This window comes from Vanessa tameamea, chromosome 14 (genome assembly GCF_037043105.1).
Source record: "Vanessa tameamea isolate UH-Manoa-2023 chromosome 14, ilVanTame1 primary haplotype, whole genome shotgun sequence".
Classification (NCBI taxonomy): Eukaryota; Metazoa; Arthropoda; class Insecta; order Lepidoptera; family Nymphalidae; genus Vanessa; species Vanessa tameamea.
The window spans coordinates 12,031,385-12,049,932 of NC_087322.1; the positions used below are offsets into that span (position 1 = coordinate 12,031,385).

Sequence of the window (18,548 nt, forward strand, 5' to 3'; positions counted from 1 at the left end):
CTACTAAAGCGTTGTTGGTACGATTAGTGTTACGATGATTCGAGTTAATTTGATTTATCACTCAAGACCAGATACTGAGAGAAACTCTCATATATGTACATACTTGCAAAGAAAATTTAAATAATTCTTAGCGTATTTTTCGTATTATTTTTGAGGCTTTTTACTCACTAAATATTTCAATATATTCAAAAATATATATTGTATTAAATCGTATGGCAATGATGAAATATTTTAATTAATACTGTTATATAAAAAAGTAAATTTTATCTGACGGTATAATAATATTTGCATTCTTATTTTTTGAATCATTACGTGATCTTTTTTGTATTATGAATTTGCGTTTCGTGTAAAAAAAATGTATCGTAATTCGTTATTCAAACGATTACTTATAGTTACTAACATTTTTATTAATTAAAATTAAAAAATGTATTACTTATTGAACAATAATGTTGTCATGTAATTTTGATATTGACATCTATCAAATTATATCCCATTTATATTCCAACAATTATATATTATCAAATGTCAAATCAACGGCCGGCATGTGTTGGAATGTATTGTTAATTTTTTTGGAAATATATATCCAGTACTACTTACGCGTCAATTATTGTACGTTGATGGTACTGTGCCAGAAACGATCATTTAAGTGCCAATAAAAACAACATAGTTGCAATACAATCCGATGACCGGTGTATGAATGCGAAAACGAACAAAAACACGTCTTAATTATTATATATTGTTACCTTTTTACTGTGGGTAAGGATTTGAATAAAACAGTTTTGTTATATAACTATTTGATTGTAGAAACCAAAATTTTAAAATCTTACAATAAGTTTAGTTACTTAATTTAGTTACAGCTTTTGTACTCTAGATAATTAAAAAAAAATATGCCAGCTGGACTCAGCGCGGGTCACTTGGGATAAAAGGAATGTTTGAAAATTAAATGCGTTAAAATGTATCTTATTAAATATTAAAATTTAGGCGCCACTGACGATTCAAAGATTGTATATTTCATTATTTATTACACCGTTCGCCAGGCCGGTGTATAAGTTTGTGTAAAAAATTAAAGTGGGTACATCACCAAATTTTCAGCTACACGTGGATATTGTTTATATCTAAGGGAACAGGCATGCCATCCTTGGAGTTGCACCAGCAGCTATCTGGACACACTCAACCAGGGAACTGCAGCCGTCCACACTTAATATTTCAAATCCCTGTGGTGGGTAAAAAAAACCTCCTGCAATACGAAATATACAGGTTCAATAATCAAGTAAATAACCAAGAGAAGAAGTTAATAGATATCACGCACACATCACTTTTGGTATAAGTTTTATGTATATTCGCTCAGTCCTTTTTCAGTTAGACATTACAAAGAAACAACATCTCCATTCATCTTGTGTGGGATCTTGCAGGTGTAAAAAATACCCTATCTTGTATGTCCCAAATTTCATCAAAATCCGTTCAGCCGTTCTAGCATGGTCTAATAACAAACACCCATCAATCCAAACATTGGCATTTTTAATATTAGTAAGCTGCATATAATATTAGAATGCTAAAATCGGGTAGATGTTTTCGTGCTTGCGTATATGTTTCCTGAATTGATGTGTTTCAGCGCTATGTAGTAGCGAGTTACAACAAAGTGGATATTATTAAAATCTTCTCCATGAAATAGTACACCTATAAAAATTATATAAATGTGTAAGAAAGTAACTCCGTCTGTTAGTCTGTTGTTCTTTCACGGCCCAATCACTGAACCGATTTTGATAAAATTTGGTATGAAGAATGCTTGTACTTCAAAGAGAGACATTTTATGCCTAACATCTAACAATCCACGCCTAAAATGCGAGCCAAGACGCGGGCAACAACTACTATACTATACCTATATGCCAACCGACATACTGATCCGCGAAAAAATTTCAATGTCTATTAATTTTAAATATCAACATCAATTTGAATATAGTTACAGTATAATTTAATCCATTATTTCGTAAATCAACAGTAATTTCTGTATTCATGCAAATGTAACAAGTTAGAAACCATTCCCCTTCTCTTCTTCGGACTTATATCTCAGTCCATAGGCAGCCTAGCGCTGATAAGTGGCCTTGACGTAACAACACTTTCACTTGTGAAATGTAAGTTTTGAGCTTAGAACATTGGAGCCATTCTTAATATAGACTGACATACAAATGATATACTTCGCATTTGATAATGAATAGTTTTAATAGTTTGATGATATCATTATATTGGATGATATTTGATGTTCATTATAGATATATCGACTTAGGAAGACGCGTCCCTCCATGTTAAATGATTATCGGCGTGCATTAGTATGGGTGAGTGTTGTTCGTGCTTACGAGATGTCATAGTGTGCGTGAAACATCTATGAGTAGAGACAGCAAAAAAATATAAATTAGATTATATTTGTTAAGCTTTATATTCAACGTGGAGGGGCGCGCCTTTGTCGATGAATAGATAAATACACTCATGTGACATTAACTTAAAAAAAACATGTTGTGCCAAAAAGTGTATCGTTTTTTTTTTTGATAGCTAATTGTCTACAGAAGAGTAATGTCCTTTATTCCAAAGGAAGAAGGAATAAAGATAAACAAACCTCATCGATTTACCTATTTCGTGCCATCTGCTGCACTGCACTACTTATAGTTCTTGATTAACATATCTTCATTTTGTAATTTAAACGTAATTTTAAATTTTCCGGTAACAGCTTTGTCGATATTTAAAATGACTTTTTTCGTTAGTCCTTGTCGAAAATTGGAATATACGATATGTACAAGAATTTAGATGTATGTCCGGTTTTTCAATATGGCAGATAGTTGGGGCTATTGTTAAAAGAATCGCTCTGGAACCGCTCGCTATTGAAAATTTATAAGGAATATACCAATAGGCATTGGAGCAGCGTCTTGGTGGCGGACGTGACGAGTAGGTACATTCTCTCTGTAAGTGCCTCATCCATTCCGTCAATAACCCGAGCCGAAGACTTGAAGGGTACAACCTTGGAATGAACCCCTTTCTAAGTATTGCGTAGGTGTTAACCAGTTACACTGTCAAGGTCAGTTCAAGTCAAGCAACATATTTAATAAAAAAGTAACATCACCATATTATAATTGAAAATTGAAATATTTTTTTTATTCATTATATTGTGTAATTAAAAACAATTAATTTATTATTTTTACGTCTATTTGTTACTAACTAGGTTTTAGTGTTGAATTATTTTGTTTAATTATATTGTATATAAATGGGACCTTGAAATACTTAAAAGAACAATTTAGGTCGAAATAAAGAGCTCAATCTTGCTCACGGTCTTTTATTTCATGCGTGTTTAAAATTTTATACGCCGAAAAATGTTGTTATATAAAGAAGAATTCGTAAATAATATATTTTAATATATTAATAGTTATTCGTGTTATTATTATTATAACACGCATCTATTAATTTAATAATCTGTAATATTAAAATATCGGCCAAGTTCATATTATATCTTGCGGAAAATTCAACTCGGTTATGTCGTTTACGCGAAATATTATTGTGAATTAAATTACTTTTATATAAAGTTAATGTTTAAAAAAAGTGAGGTATATTATTTTGTATATTCGTATGACGTAGAGGATAATAAAGATTTTGCTTAATATTCATTGAATATATGCAATTAAAAAAAATACGTAACATTGTGATTTTATTACGGATATGTATCTGAACGTTTGATTGACGTTGAAAAGGAGTAAGTAGCTACTGACTTATTTGGACATTCTTCTGAGCAGAATCTATATTTCAAATCGTGTAGCCTTAATTTTAATTTATCAGGTTACTTGGATAAATTATATTTACAAATAAATTAATGAATGATTAATGATGAAAAGCCGATTTGTTGTTGCCCATTTTTTTTTAAACCTTATACGGTACCTTTTGCCGTCTTAAATATTTTAGTTACAATATCGCTTCAAACATTGATTATTATTTATATTATAGATTCATTAAAAAAACAGAATGCTTACAGTCAATATATTACAGCTATGACGTGTTTAATAAAAAATAGTAATTCTTTATTATTGTGAGAAAAAAAAATCGACCCACGCAGATGTACTGTTCGTTCAGAAATTAAAATGTCGTGAGTCCATTTTGGCTGTATAATCTATGGTTGTATGAGGCACAAGACACGTAACATCTTAGTTCCTGAGGTTAGTGTTTTTTTAAACGAGGAACGATTAAATACTTCTTACAGTCCGCAGTGACTATGGCCCATTTGCCATTTATGATATATGACATAAAAAATAAAATTTGCAAGAAATTGAATTAAAAACATGATTATATTTATTTATTCACGATCATCGTTACGTTTCGATATTTTAAAATGTTTTCAATAATATGTTAATTTGTTATCGTCACACGTGAAGTTGTCGATCTTGAACCCCCCATACACCTCTCGTATCGCGTCCAAGGTGTTCTGCAATTATTACAGTGTTGAGCGAGACTGGGGAGATTTTCGATTAACACAGTCGAAAACTCACAGACGTAAGTACCGCTAGTCTAGATTACCTTCATGGTCTTATGTCATATTCAATGTTGTTATGGGGTAATGCCGCGGATGTTCTGCAGAAAAGAGCACTTCGAAACTATTTATAAAATTAGTTCTAGGACATAATTACGTAAAAAAATTAAATAAATGGGAGTATTGACGGCTGCTTCATTATATGTTTATGATAATATAATATTTATTATACGGAAGAATGTACAAGAAATATAAACAAACTTGTAACCCCTGCTCTCCGCTTGCATAGGGTACCTACAGAGAACGTTTTTGGGCAATAGCATACCCATATATAATAAAATACCAGAAAATATAATCAATTTACCATCTAACAAATTAAAAATAAATATTAAGACCATTAAATTAATCTATAAATGTTATTATTCGTTAACTAATACTTTTTGGGAAAAAAAAACGCCTGGAACGCCTTTGACGCGGGTTCCAACAAAAGACTGATTAAACAATAATTTTGAATTTACATTATATGCGACAAATAATAATATAAATTATATAAGATTTACAGTGTCGTTAATAATATAAATATTAAAAAGATCAACTTTACGAGTGTCTTTCCTTTTCTTCTTGCTGAAGGCTGCTTTCCGGTGATAACGGTTAAATATTGCCGAGTCAAAAATGCTTTATTGTAAAGTTTACTTGAATAAAATACATTTGATTTAATCGCTTTAATACATGAAGTATCGCGTGGGAACTTCGAGTCGTAGTTTTTTAAGCGCTTTAAGCGATAATATAGCGAACAGAGAATTGAGCGAATTGAGAACAAGTTTACCGATTTAATTCGGCCATTTTTTTGTCCTGTCTATGTTCTTGTTACGCTGTCACGGCGTTTGATTGATTTAATGATATTTAATATGAAGAAAGCTTAAACCTCAAGGAATAACATAGGCTACTTTTTAGGCCTAATACCTAACGATCAAATCTGATAGAGGGAGGCGGTCTTTGTGTCGGTGTTAGGTATAGTAGTAAGTAGTAGTAAAAGATACTTTGAATACTTTTCCAGACTATAATCTACCTCAGAGCTGAAATTTAATTCAGATGCGATCAGCTGTTCTGTTGGTATTGAGCTATTGTTATTATTAGTTTGAGTGTAATATCATTTACATCAGTTTATGTATATGATATTAATATTTAAAAATATGCAGCCACACAAAAATAAAAAATAATTTCCAAATTAAAGAAAGATACACCGAATGCATGTCTCTAGAGATACAAATATAATGATTTAAAAAAATATAAAGCAAATAATATTAATAGCAGGTCTTCTTAGTTTAGATTGAAATACTATTGACGTGACATCTCATTTTCTTGTAATACTATGGCAATATAGTAATTTCATTTTTATTTAATGAAAAGTTTTAATTGCACTATATACGAACGATCTTAACACATTTCATGAATGGCTCGTTCCCTTTATATGATTCATCACAATTTACTTCCAATTCACTGTGTAATGCTAAGTGAAATTTATGAAAATATGCGAACAAAGATTTTATTTATTCTTGATGGTTTATCTCAGCATCTTACACGGCAAAGGTGTTTGCAGTGCAAACTCGGCTCTAAATAGCTTACTCATAAATATAGATGTTTCTCTTAGTAAAGGCTTCTTAATTATGTAAAGAAAGTATACTAAAGTAACAGACTGTAAGGCTCCGCTATTGCGCTAAAGCCTCCACTCCCTTTGAGGAGAAAGTTTGGAGATTATCTCACTGTAAATCAACGCGGGTTGGGGATACGCATGTGTGATTTTTTTTAACTTTTTTAGTATATTGTGTCATTAGTAAGTCTGGATCACTCTTTAAACCGGAACATAACAATGCTAAGTATTGCTGTCTGGCGGTAGAATGTGATGGCAGGGTGGTACATACCCAGGCGGATTTGCACAACATATTACCACCAAGCGGTAGTTACTGTGTTATGATGGCGGTAAAGATGAATTTTAAACACAAATTAAGCACATATTTGGTGATACTATGCCAGGTATGAACTCGCAATCTTTGTCTAAGATTCATATGTTTTAACGACTGCTGGGTCATCTCGGCTGTAAAGAAAGATAAATATCACTCATCTCCAATGAGGATTTGAGGATGTTATTTTTTCAGAATGTTCTTTAAGCTTGAGATGAAGTGTAGGTTCTGAATTTTTGTTGCCTCTTCATGGACAAGGCTCGTAACAGAATGGTACATTCGAGATGGTAAAAGATGCCGAGGTAGACAGATTACGAGATGGGAGGACGATATTAAAAATTCAGCGGGTCCAATATGGACTGGCAAAGCAAAAGATAGGCTTTAGAATCTTTAGAGGAGGCCTTTGTCGGAAGACAAGCTGTAGGAGACCAACGACAGTGAACCGATATTTTATAACAAGGTTTAAGTCAAAAGTGTAAAATGTGTTTTATAATTTATTTGTATAAACAAAAACAGCAATAAAGGCTTTATAATTATAATTATTCTGCATATGCATTATAAAAAATCAGTAGTCACTCCATTGTCCAAATAAATTATTTAGTCAACCATATATATAATTAAATACAACAATATATGTAGGTAATTAATTAACAATATTATCAGTTAAACGCAGTTAATACTCGACGAGTTTTAAAAACATTTATAAAAATTTGCAACATCCGAAATATTGCGAAAGCGAATCAATTAGCTTATTTAACAATAAAATTATCAGTGCATCAAATAGTGACTAATACGTAATGGAATTTGCCGTTTTACTTACATGAACGAAAGAGTTTCTTTCGGATAGAGAAGTAGATTGTAACTGTCTATGATACACCATTAAGATCAGCCTAACTATTGAACTTAAGACTTCTTTTGACGCGTTATGAAAAAAACATGAGTGGCATGCATAGAGTGGCGTGTAAACTACATGGTGAAGTTTTTCACTAAACCTAGTCGAGTCTAGTCGAGTCTAGTCGAGTCTAGTCTAGTCTAGTCTAGTCTAGTCTAGTCGCTCGAAATAGACAACTTCACACCTTATTTTATTTTACAATGTTAATTTACAAATTGAATTTGTTTATGTTTAAAATTGTAAGTGTTTTTATAGATATATTAAGTAGTGGTAAAAATTAAATATTATTATTTTGTTGTAATTAATTATTTGCATTTAATTAAAAACATTTTTTAATTACGCCAAAGAACTTCTCACGCGCGTACTTATTAGTAGGTACTCACGCCTTTCCTTATTGAGAGACTAAAATTAAAAATAAAATAATTTGTTTATATTTGTACTGCAATCGGCAAATATGGAACCTTATAGTATTCATTTGCTGTCTGTCTGGACCTATGATCCCTTTTTTTATCAAATTTAAATTTATGTCAAATTCTTCTAAGGTTAAGATATAAAAAAGTAAGCTTCTAATTCTTATGATTGATTGTATCGTCGTCTAGTTACATTGTCACAAGATACGACTATTTATGTCATTTATATTGATAAATACATTTAATTTAGCATTAAGCACGGTTTAGTATCGAAAATTGTTAATTTGTTATCTATAATGTTAAAAAATATATTCACTTTATAGGGAACCATCAAACAATACGCACTCGCGCTAGTATGATTTTTTTTTTCCAAATAATGACTATTTTAAAGTAACATAATATGTATATTAATATATTTCTTATTTATTTTTATGATAACAGATGTTTGTATATATGAGAAATATATAATAGATAATATTAAACGAGATCTTTATAATAGATAAATGTAATATATTATTATATTTATTATTTGTTAATAAATAAATATAATATGTAATAGTTATACACTATATATTAAAATGCGTACCCCTCGTGATGCTAACCGCGTCACTTTTATGTTAGTTCGTAGCGTACCTTGGGGCCCCTGATTCAAAGATTCCAGAAAAGGCTAGTTGCGTCACTGCCAGCCTTATCCAGATCCTGGGCTAACCCATGAATAAAATCATTTATGCCATTGCATTTATGATATTTATCTGATGACGGTTCAAACAAACGACCAGACAAATTTGATATCCGAAACATCAAAAGACTCTCTACATTAATTAAACCATTATTTTGATCCGAATAATATATTTGTATATACGCTTAGATAAACGGCGGGTTTTATTGTACTGTAGATAAGATATTGTAAACGTTTGATAATGTGTAGGTACATATTAAATACAATTACCATAAATTCACGAATGTCACGTCAATAGCTTAAATTCAAAGTACATATATATAACTACCAAGCATAATTTTCTATAAGTTAGTCAATACTATTTTAAATGCGAAAGTAACTGTCTGTCTGTTGCTCTTTCTCGGCCAAAACACTGAAATTGATGAAGTGAAAGACTTTACCTTTTTTTGCCAAATACCAGACGATCAGTCCCTAAAACGCGATCGAAACCGCGGGCGATAAGTATTATTATAAATATAAAAATCTTCGACACACGCTGAATATTACGTATACGCTATTTTTATATACAGGGTTATTGGTAATTCGACGTATTCCCGTTAGGAGGTGATAGGGGTGACTATTTGCGATAATTTTAACCCCCATATGCACAAAAATCCAAAAGTGAACCATTTTTGAGTTATCGCGTTTTTTAGATTTTTTCAAAATAAGTCAATAAAAACCAAATAAATTGTTTTTTTGTGTACACGTAACCATCAAATCCGATGGTCGACATTATATTGGGAATTTAAATATTTACAGCCAACAAAAAGACAGTGCGTGCGTCAACAGAAGGCGACGGGCCTTCGACGCGGCTTCTTCATTTTGGTCATTAATTACTAAATACGTCAAAAGCAAGAGCATTTACTTGAAATTGATAAATTCTATGAGATATCAATGATAATATTTCGGTTCGAAAAGGGTTTGTATACTCGATGGTTTTGTACAAGTCTTTTTAGAGTTATATCGATTGCATAAATTTGTATTGGTATGTGATTTTTTGTGAGCCAGTGTTATTACAAGCGCGAGTGTCACTACGTCGTTGATCCTTTGGCATTGATAGTGAAAAGTAAATAAAAGCAGACATTAAAAGATACTGATTTGGAGCTTATTCCAACCACGCCGTTCCAAACCGATTAGATACACAGTGGCAGAATTTCATCCGACACATGTAGGTTTCCTAACAAGGTTTCCGTTTAAACCCGAGCATGAAAATAATCATAAGTTCGTTCGTTTTTCACGATGTGAGGAGGATTTGATTATATTTCTTAGAGTATCACTAGACATCGGCGAAGATTAAATACCAAGATGCACTTATCCATCTCTCTTCCTCCAAAAATAACGTATAGATAACGTATTTACGTGTATAAAAGTTGTGACCTAATTAATGTTGCGAATACAGATTTAGTAGAGCTCTGGAACAAATCGTCGGGGGCAAGAACGCGTCGTGTGTACGCCGTCGTTACACAAAAGATAGCTTTCACTAAAACGCTCCGAGTTTATTTTCCTTTTGTAATAGTTGTAGAAGCCGATATGGCCCAGTGGTTAAAAATCGTTATCTTTAGCGATGATTGCGGGGTCAAACCCAGACAAGCTCCACTATGTTCACGTGCTTAATTTGTGTTTATAATTCATCTCGTGCTTAGTGGTTATGGATAACATCGTGAGCAAACCTGCATGTGTATAATATATAATATCCTTATTTTGAAAAGGTTCTCTAACGGAGCTTTTTTATCGGAACACGGAATACACATAGGTACTACAACAATAATATTCAGTATTGTTGTGTTCCGGTTTGAAGGGCGAGTGAGCCAATGCAGGCGCAATGTCCCTTGTAAATGCACTGACTTCTACCTGTAATTGGTTTGCATAGCCTTAGTTTTCCAAGGTTGGTGGCACATTGTTGTTGTATGATGAGGTTAATATTTCTCACGGCGCCAATGTGTATGGGAGATGGTGACCACTTACCATTAGACGTACGTTGTACGTATTTAATAAAAAAAAGGTAAGCAAATCGAATCGTCTCTTGAATATCAGTAACCGGGTATTAGTCAAAGATGTTTTCAGTTTATTTCTTGCCACATGACTTATTTCACCGCAAACTCTCTTTGACGTAATGTTAATAGCGAAAATTACCTAAATAGTCACCATAATTACCAACCCATTATATATTTATTCTAGTTCGAGCGAAAGCGGCGACTATTAAGGTCGAGTGTTCACCGGATATCGTGCAGAGAGAAGCTATATTGCGGCGCATAAATATCGATCGTTTTTTAACTTCCACCACAGAGCTAAGTCAGGACTGTGAGTCTTTCTTTCTCAGTACGTGGCTTGAGCCACCAAACCCTCGGTACCTTACAGCTGTACGCTTAAGCGATCCCGTTACGTCCGACCATGACGGAGAGAGTACCTCTGGAATTTAGTTTGTAGCCTTGGCAAGAGTTCCAATATCCTTACATTGGGAAAGGTAAATTAAAAAAAAAAAACATCTTATGTGTTTATATGATTTGGTTAGACAAACGTGTCAGGCCAATAACACAGTAGATACTGTATTTTTGTCGTTTTTGTAGTATCTCTGACTTACGTACAGTAGAGAATCAGCTTCATTATAATGTTTTTTTTTTGCCTTCAATGTTAAGCTTCTTTTCATGTTTTCAAATGACTCCTAAAAAGCGTTCTGTTCATTATTTGGTCAGTTGGTTTCAATAATAGAGTTTCATAAATAATATTTCATAAATATAAACAATAACGGGTTTATAATGTTTATTTAGATAGGGACAATATACAAACATACAATTTTATACACTCAAAATATACTCAATTCAAGTTGGTTCGTACAAGCACTATTTAGAATTTTATATCTCAGAATTGCTTTTCATTTTCAATTTTTTTTTTTTTACAATTATTAAATACTGGAACCGTTCTAGAAGAATTCACTTGTGACGATATTTCTTTAGGAACTTAATAGAATATCAATCCTGTCATCATCTACAACTTTAGACCTTTGAAATGTAAAAAAGGTACTCTATATCCTTCCATGGAGTTCACACTTGCTTCGTACCAAATTTCTTCAACATTGATTTAGTGCTTTAGCCGAGAAAGCGTAACAGACAAACAGGCAGTTTTACTTTTAACTATATTTATAATATTGTTTATTAACAATTATACTTTTTTTTTAATATAATTACGTACGATATGTATATTTTGAAAATGATGTAACGTGTTATACAAAATAGTGTGTAATGTATAAAGTTTCTCTCGTTTAAAATTAATGTTTGATCGTTTTTCAAAATTAAAGATCTCGGACTCTGAAATGATGACTGTTTATCGTAAACACGCAACGGGGATTACCCGTGCCCTTAATATAACGTGAAAGTTCGCTATTCAATTATACTTAATACCCTTTGCTTTCTTGGATTAAAATTATGTGAATTTAATCGATCGGTCATATGAATTTAATAAAAGAAGTGGGTCGTGGGACGATGAAGTTTTTTAAGAACGTTTAGGTTCATATTGTCATGTAGAAGTCATTGACGTGAGCACTAAAGATCATCTGTGAGGTACTAGAGAAACGATACAAAGGAAAAGTGTCTCTGTGCGTGTGATGAGTTACACACACATAAACGACGTATTTTTGAATAGGCACATTGACATACTAAATGTTGACCTATAGTAGAATTGAATTATTTGTATAATTTGCATTAGAAACTATAGTTATTGAATACAAAACTTGTTTATAAATGTTGAAATCTCCGCGTAAATGACCCGTTGATTTAGTGTACATGAACGCAGATTGTAACCCTAGGCTTATAAAAAGTTATAAAGTGTTTTCAGTAAAGTCTGAATACCTTAACAGAAGAAGAAAGCTACCATTACCGAGAAGAACCGCCAAGTAACTAGGTAGTTACACTTTTATACATACCTGTTTTGTTGTTTTTTGATTGGCCAATTGTAAAAATGTATTGTTTTGTCTAGTATTTAAATTCGCATTATGTTACAATGAGGGTGTTATTATGTTAAATCATTGATTTCTTCTGCAGAGTTACACATGTTCGTTAGTACTGTCTAAGGTTGTATGGTAAAGAATTATTTGAGCAAATAGCCAGTCTTTTGTATTATATATATTAGTATATGCTCACCATATATTCTTTCAAACAATAATACTTAACATTGTTGTATTTCTATTTGAAGGATGAGCGAGCCAATGTAACTACAGGTACAAGGGAGGTAACATCTTAATTCCGAATGTTGGTGGCGCATTGGCGTTGTAAACAATGGTTCGAATTGCCTATGAGCAGTGTTTACCGACCGTCAGTTGTACCTTCTATTATATTTTCTTCGTGTATCTTGGAAATATGTCGATGGTGCTTCTTACATCAATAAATTAAAATAATCTTAATCGTTGCGTTAAAAAAAATGTCTTTTACGAAGGGAGTTTTGACGCTCCTATTTTCCCCTCCAGTTAAGCGTGAAGCTGGTGTTAAGAGTGGGGGTCGACAATGGCCCAAGAGTCAAGTTTGAATCTGCGACTTTCACACCAACGCTAACTGATATAAATACTACTAGGAAAACCCGGCGTTCGTCATCCTGCCTGTATTACCATTTGCGATAACGATCTTTTGAATGTGATATAGTTGGAAAAACATTTCGCCAGTCTTCATGGGAACCGTTCAAACCATTTGTTATTTACTTATGAAAACACGTTGTACTGAAAGTAATTCAAGTTTCCGCCCGCGGCTTTGTCCGCGTTTGGTATTAACTTGTTTATTAAGGTTTTGTACTCTAATCGGTTGCAAGAATAATTATGATAATATTTAAAAATATTAAAAAGGAGTCCTTGAAGTTATCTATGAGGTAGTTGGCTGACCCGCGTGTGTTGGGGTGGGGATGGGGCGTCGGTAGTTAGTCTATGTCCTGTTCTGTATTCCTGACAGTCTATGCCAAATTTCGTAATGATAGGTTGAGTAGTTTAGGCGGGTAAGCGTAAAAACAATTGAACACGTGCTCATTTATAATATCGGTATATTTTAAATTATATTTAATTTATTTCACACATAACCTTGATTACAATGTAAAAAAATATTAACCAGTTGAAATTTATTAATCATTTCAATATGCCAAGGTGTTATTTCGTAATCCAGGTTCGATTATACCTCGTCACTACCTTATATGTGATTAATTCAAGCTTATATGCCCAGTGAGGTATCTGAAATTACGTCATGAAAATAACATTACGAAGGCAGATGCTTACTCTTTAAAAAAAGTAATAATTAACCCCTTCTCCGCCCTGTCTATTATTATACTAGCCACCAGTTACAGCTTCGCGCTTGTAAAATAAGAGTCTATATGAAACATTTCTTTCATAATATATATTGTACGCGCGAGAGAAAAGTGGACTGTAGTTAAGGAATAAAGGGAAGTTGTTACCTCAAAACTGGGCTCTGACTTATGAAGACACGTTCTTCTTGGTAGCGCTCCCTTGGTCTTCATACACTCGAAGAACACAGCCAAAGGGATGGGTGATATTACAGGAGAAGGATAAGTCCGTTACACAAGCTAATTTCAAAAGCGCGGCGCACTCACATAACACACGTTACCGCGGCTCACACGAGAAGGGAAGAGGGAAAGGAAGTACGTCATACGTCAAATCATTCCATAGACAAATATTGCCGTTTCAATGTACGCATAAACCTATATATATATGTATTGGGCGGCATATATGGCTGACAAGTTAAACAATCACTCTCATATTTCAGCCTGTTTACAATAAATCAACTTTGTTCATAGAAATGTATATATTCAATATGAATATTGATTCAAATTTGGAATTTCAATGCAATATTAATAATATTCCAACAATTACGAATTCATCGCAATCGTTTCTTCATGAGGCTGAATCGTAAATAAAGAAAGTAGGTCACAAATCACGAACCGTAAGATAAACGAAAACAAAGAAGTTCAACGTCCTCTGTCTTATTGTTGACGATATTAGGTATGCTAAGTGTTTCTTTTTTTGATGCAAATGACCCACCCAATGGTATTAGATATATTTCTGAAGACAAGGCGTATTGATAAAATTACTAGCATTTTTTTCTATTATCCGCAAACTATGAGATCAAAATCAAAATGGCATTTATTTAAAAGGATTTGTGCAAGTACTTAGTACTTCATTGTCAATTGATAATATTGAATTGAATCTTTGCGTATTATCTAAGAGTATAATTATTAATGTAAGAATATTCAATATCAAATTCAATTTAAACCTAGACTCTACCTTCAGAGTTTTAAACCGTTCAAATGACATAAATATCAACTCATTTAGCTATACATCCTACATATATATACTACATTATATACAAGATAATATAACATTACGTTTTTTATTAACAAACTATTTATATGATAAAAAACATTTTCCATTATAAGATACGGAGTATGACTTCAATGTAGGAGTCAAACAATTCGAACAGCCACTGTAATGTAATTTGATTGTATAGATTTTTATGATTAAATCATAGTTTTCATTATTTATTACAAACCGAGATGGCTGTGCCAATATTGCGACAGCTCTACTGTTATACGCTCAACGAATTGACGGTTAACTAACCCCTTTGCTCTTATAGACTAAGGTTAACCCACGGTGTCTAAAAATACCAAAATCTCTCACACGTTAGACCTGTGCCTTTTTTCTTCGTGTTTACTTTCAATAATTCCTGAACTCTTAGAATTACAAATATGGTATGAATAGCGTTTTTTTTCTTTTCCAGGTGGCGCTCAAACATGTCGTGCCCTGCGGCGCACAAGCACCCGCCCACTGAGCACGTGCGCCGTGCTCTGTAAGAGTCCAACCGAACAACCGCCCGGCCCGCCGCATACCGCTAAAGACGCCGCAAGCAACGGTTCGTATTAGAATATTTAATGTACCATCATTTGTTTTGTCTCGATCGCTGTATAAATATACTAGTATTAAACACTTACGAATAAGTATATGCAGAATGACTTTTCAAGGAGCTGGCAAAATCCGGAACAATGAAAAAATCAGGCCCGATATTGAAAAAATTGGTGTTTGACGATTCCTGATTAAGGATATAGATTTTTCCGTAGGCGTTGAATCCGACACCGTTATTGCTCAAATCCATAGTGTCGTTATTGAAGATTTCGCTAAAGCAGGTCCATCGCACATCTAAAAGATTTTTATCCAAATAAATGCAAATTACCTCACCATGTTTTTCTTCACCGCCGAGCATGAAATGAATATAAACTGGACCCTCATTTCAAAGATAACAGAAGTAAAAATGTAATATACAATTTTCCTCGTTTGTTTTTGTATTTAAATAAGATTTAAATCTCTGATATGATGAAATGATTCGTGCTAAATGCTTTTTTGTATAATAGAGGCAGAAAGCGTGTGTTTCAAGATCAAATTGATTTCAATTGTAAGGGAACTTCGCTCGGTTATTGTATGTTATCATTTGACAATGGAACAATTGAACGCGATGATGTCAAGGTCAATCAAACCCTATTCGTATATATACAAGGTTGATTTTTCATTCAACTCTCACTGTATGACGACGAGACGTTATCACTGTTACAGATAAAGGTCAAGATCCAGTGGCCATATGGAACTAGCCATTATTTTCAAGGGTCATAGCGTAACCATACCTTAAACGGTTGCTGTTGTGAAATGTACTGGAACGAAACTTCACTAAATTAGTTATAGTGTACATACTAGTGACACGCCCCGGCTTCGTATGCAATTTATTAATGCAGAAAATGAATTGTGATAAATCTTAATGTATACTTGGGACTAATTTAGTTTTCTACAAGTGATAATATTAAAATATTCTTTATATATATATAAATAGGCCCATAAAAGCAACTTTTATTTGTCATTCATACCAATATTACAAAGTCTTTAGAATTGGATAATTAGTTCCGGAAGTTACCCCTACATACAAACAAATAAATTTTACCTCTTTACAATATTAGTAGTAGATAAACTTAATACAATATATTTTACATACAATATTTTTTTTTTTTATCCTTAATTAGACTGTTAGTCAGACATTTACTAACCCACACAAGTACTAATAAAAGTTGTTAAGTCTTAAAAGAGAAAATCATTTTTACGAAATAAACGAAATGTTGTGAAATGTCTTCAAAATATTAAGCATTAAGTATTATAGTTATATAAATGTACTAGCTATCCATCCCGGCTTCCGACGTGTACAATATCATTATATAGTATAAAACAAAATCGCTCCCGCTATCTGTCTGTCCCTGTATATGCTTAGTCTTTAAAAATCTTTTAAAGTTACACAACGGATTTGAATGCGGTTTTTTTTCAATAGATAGATTGATTCAAAAGGAAGGTTTATATGTATAATACATGCACAGTTTCTAAAGTGATGTAAATAAACACATTTTTTGCGCTTACATTGCAAACGCTGGATGAACCCTACGAGATAGATCAAAATAATGTACTACTGTATTGTACACCTTAAAAAGGTGAACCAAAAAATCCGCGATGATATATGTCTATCTCTTAGGGATAACCCACAATCCCCATTTTTTATCCTTTACTTTATACGGGAAATGATGGCTTATTTCCGAAGCGATTTTAAGCAATGCAGCATTAATCCTTATCCAATTAAGTATATGGTATCCTTAAGTACATTGTGCATTTGATATAGACCAATATGACCCTTTACAGCATGTAATTTAAATTAACATTTTCGAAGATATTACAGATTTTAAATGCAGGGACATAGCGGTTTGTATTTCCTAATGACAAAAAAGCTGTGAACGTTGTAAGAAATGTCTTACTACAGAATGCTGTAGTATATTTAGTATCAGCATTGCAACCAACTAGTTGGTCTAAATAATACTTTTAGATTGAAGAACGAACATAAAAATGGTAGGAGAATTGAAATTCTCGCCTTTTCTGTACTATAATATGCGTGTATTATAAATTTAAATTAAGCTTGAATCACACTGTTTGTTAAAAATTGTTAAGCTTACATACGGCGGGAAGTGACTTTATTTTAAATATACTATGTAGAGACAATTTAACAGGATTCTTGTCACTATAAAAATGATTTCTCTTTAAAATATATATGATATGTATAACTTTTACTTTTGATTTTGTAGGTTGGTGCTTTTCTGCACACTCCGGTCTAATTATCCTATACATAACTTACAATTGAAAACTTCGCCATAAAAATTACAACCCACCTCACGAAGTACACGCATACTTTAATGATCGTTGTGTTTGTCGATTTAGTTGTAAGTAATTGTTACACAATAATCAAGTTTGTGAATTTGTGTAATAGTCAATTGTTTGCTTAAAACCTTTTTGGTGAAGCTAAGTAAATGAATGATAACTTGTTCCAGGTTCATCATCAGGCGGTAAGAAGTCGGGGGGTAATGGCGTGCTTACATGTCCGAAGTGCGGAGACCCTTGCACTCACGTGGAGACGTTCGTCAGTTCCACCAGATTCGTCAAGTGCGATAAATGTCACCATTTCTTCGTCGTACTTAGCGAGGTAGACACCAAGAAGAGCATCAAGGACAATGCCGAGAATAAATCTGGATTTTACAGGTATTTTGGTACATAAACTAGTTACTCCTGCTACCCGATTCCAAACGTTCACGTGTTAGAGGCTATTATAACATAACGGCCGCTGAATTTCGTCACCGGTTTGTCTGGTCTGTTACTTTCCCAAAAAGTGGTAGAATTTTGGTAATCAATAAAAAGAGAAATGTTTAATGGTCGGATAAAGATATTTGAACTTAATTTATATGTAACTAGGCTTCCTGTATACGGCGCTACAGAGTACAACTCGCACGGGCGCCTAACCGCAATATAATATACAAAATAAAAACCAAAGCACGAAACCGCACATAAGTTATAACAATAATAGTCTCAGGATATTTTTCTTCACCGCGGAACACGAGATGAATTACTTGGTTAGTCCGGGATCGTACCAACAATCTTCGTTTAAGATTCACATGTTCCAGCCCCTGTGCCAGCTCGACTCTTCAATACGGCTTAAGACATTTATTT

The 18,548-nt window shown here is 33.0% G+C and overlaps 2 protein-coding genes across 11 annotated transcripts in view; one reads left to right on the top strand and one right to left on the bottom strand.

Annotated features, from left to right (window-relative positions):
* LOC113395993 (myogenesis-regulating glycosidase) overlaps positions 1–18,548 on the bottom strand; it is a 312,246-nt gene that overhangs the window by 69,973 nt on the left and 223,725 nt on the right. The window lies entirely within an intron of this gene.
* LOC113395984 (ATP-dependent Clp protease ATP-binding subunit clpX-like, mitochondrial) overlaps positions 1–18,548 on the top strand; it is a 38,162-nt gene that overhangs the window by 6,375 nt on the left and 13,239 nt on the right. For all 10 annotated transcript variants that reach the window (XR_010309331.1, XR_010309330.1, XR_010309332.1 and 7 more), the window contains exons 2-3: positions 15,250–15,381; positions 17,876–18,083. Coding sequence is in view for 7 of the 10 variants with exons in the window: in XM_026633744.2 (XP_026489529.2) it covers positions 15,250–15,381; positions 17,876–18,083 (340 nt within the window). In the remaining 3 variants the exon portion in view is untranslated. The remainder of the gene's footprint in view (positions 1–15,249; positions 15,382–17,875; positions 18,084–18,548) is intronic.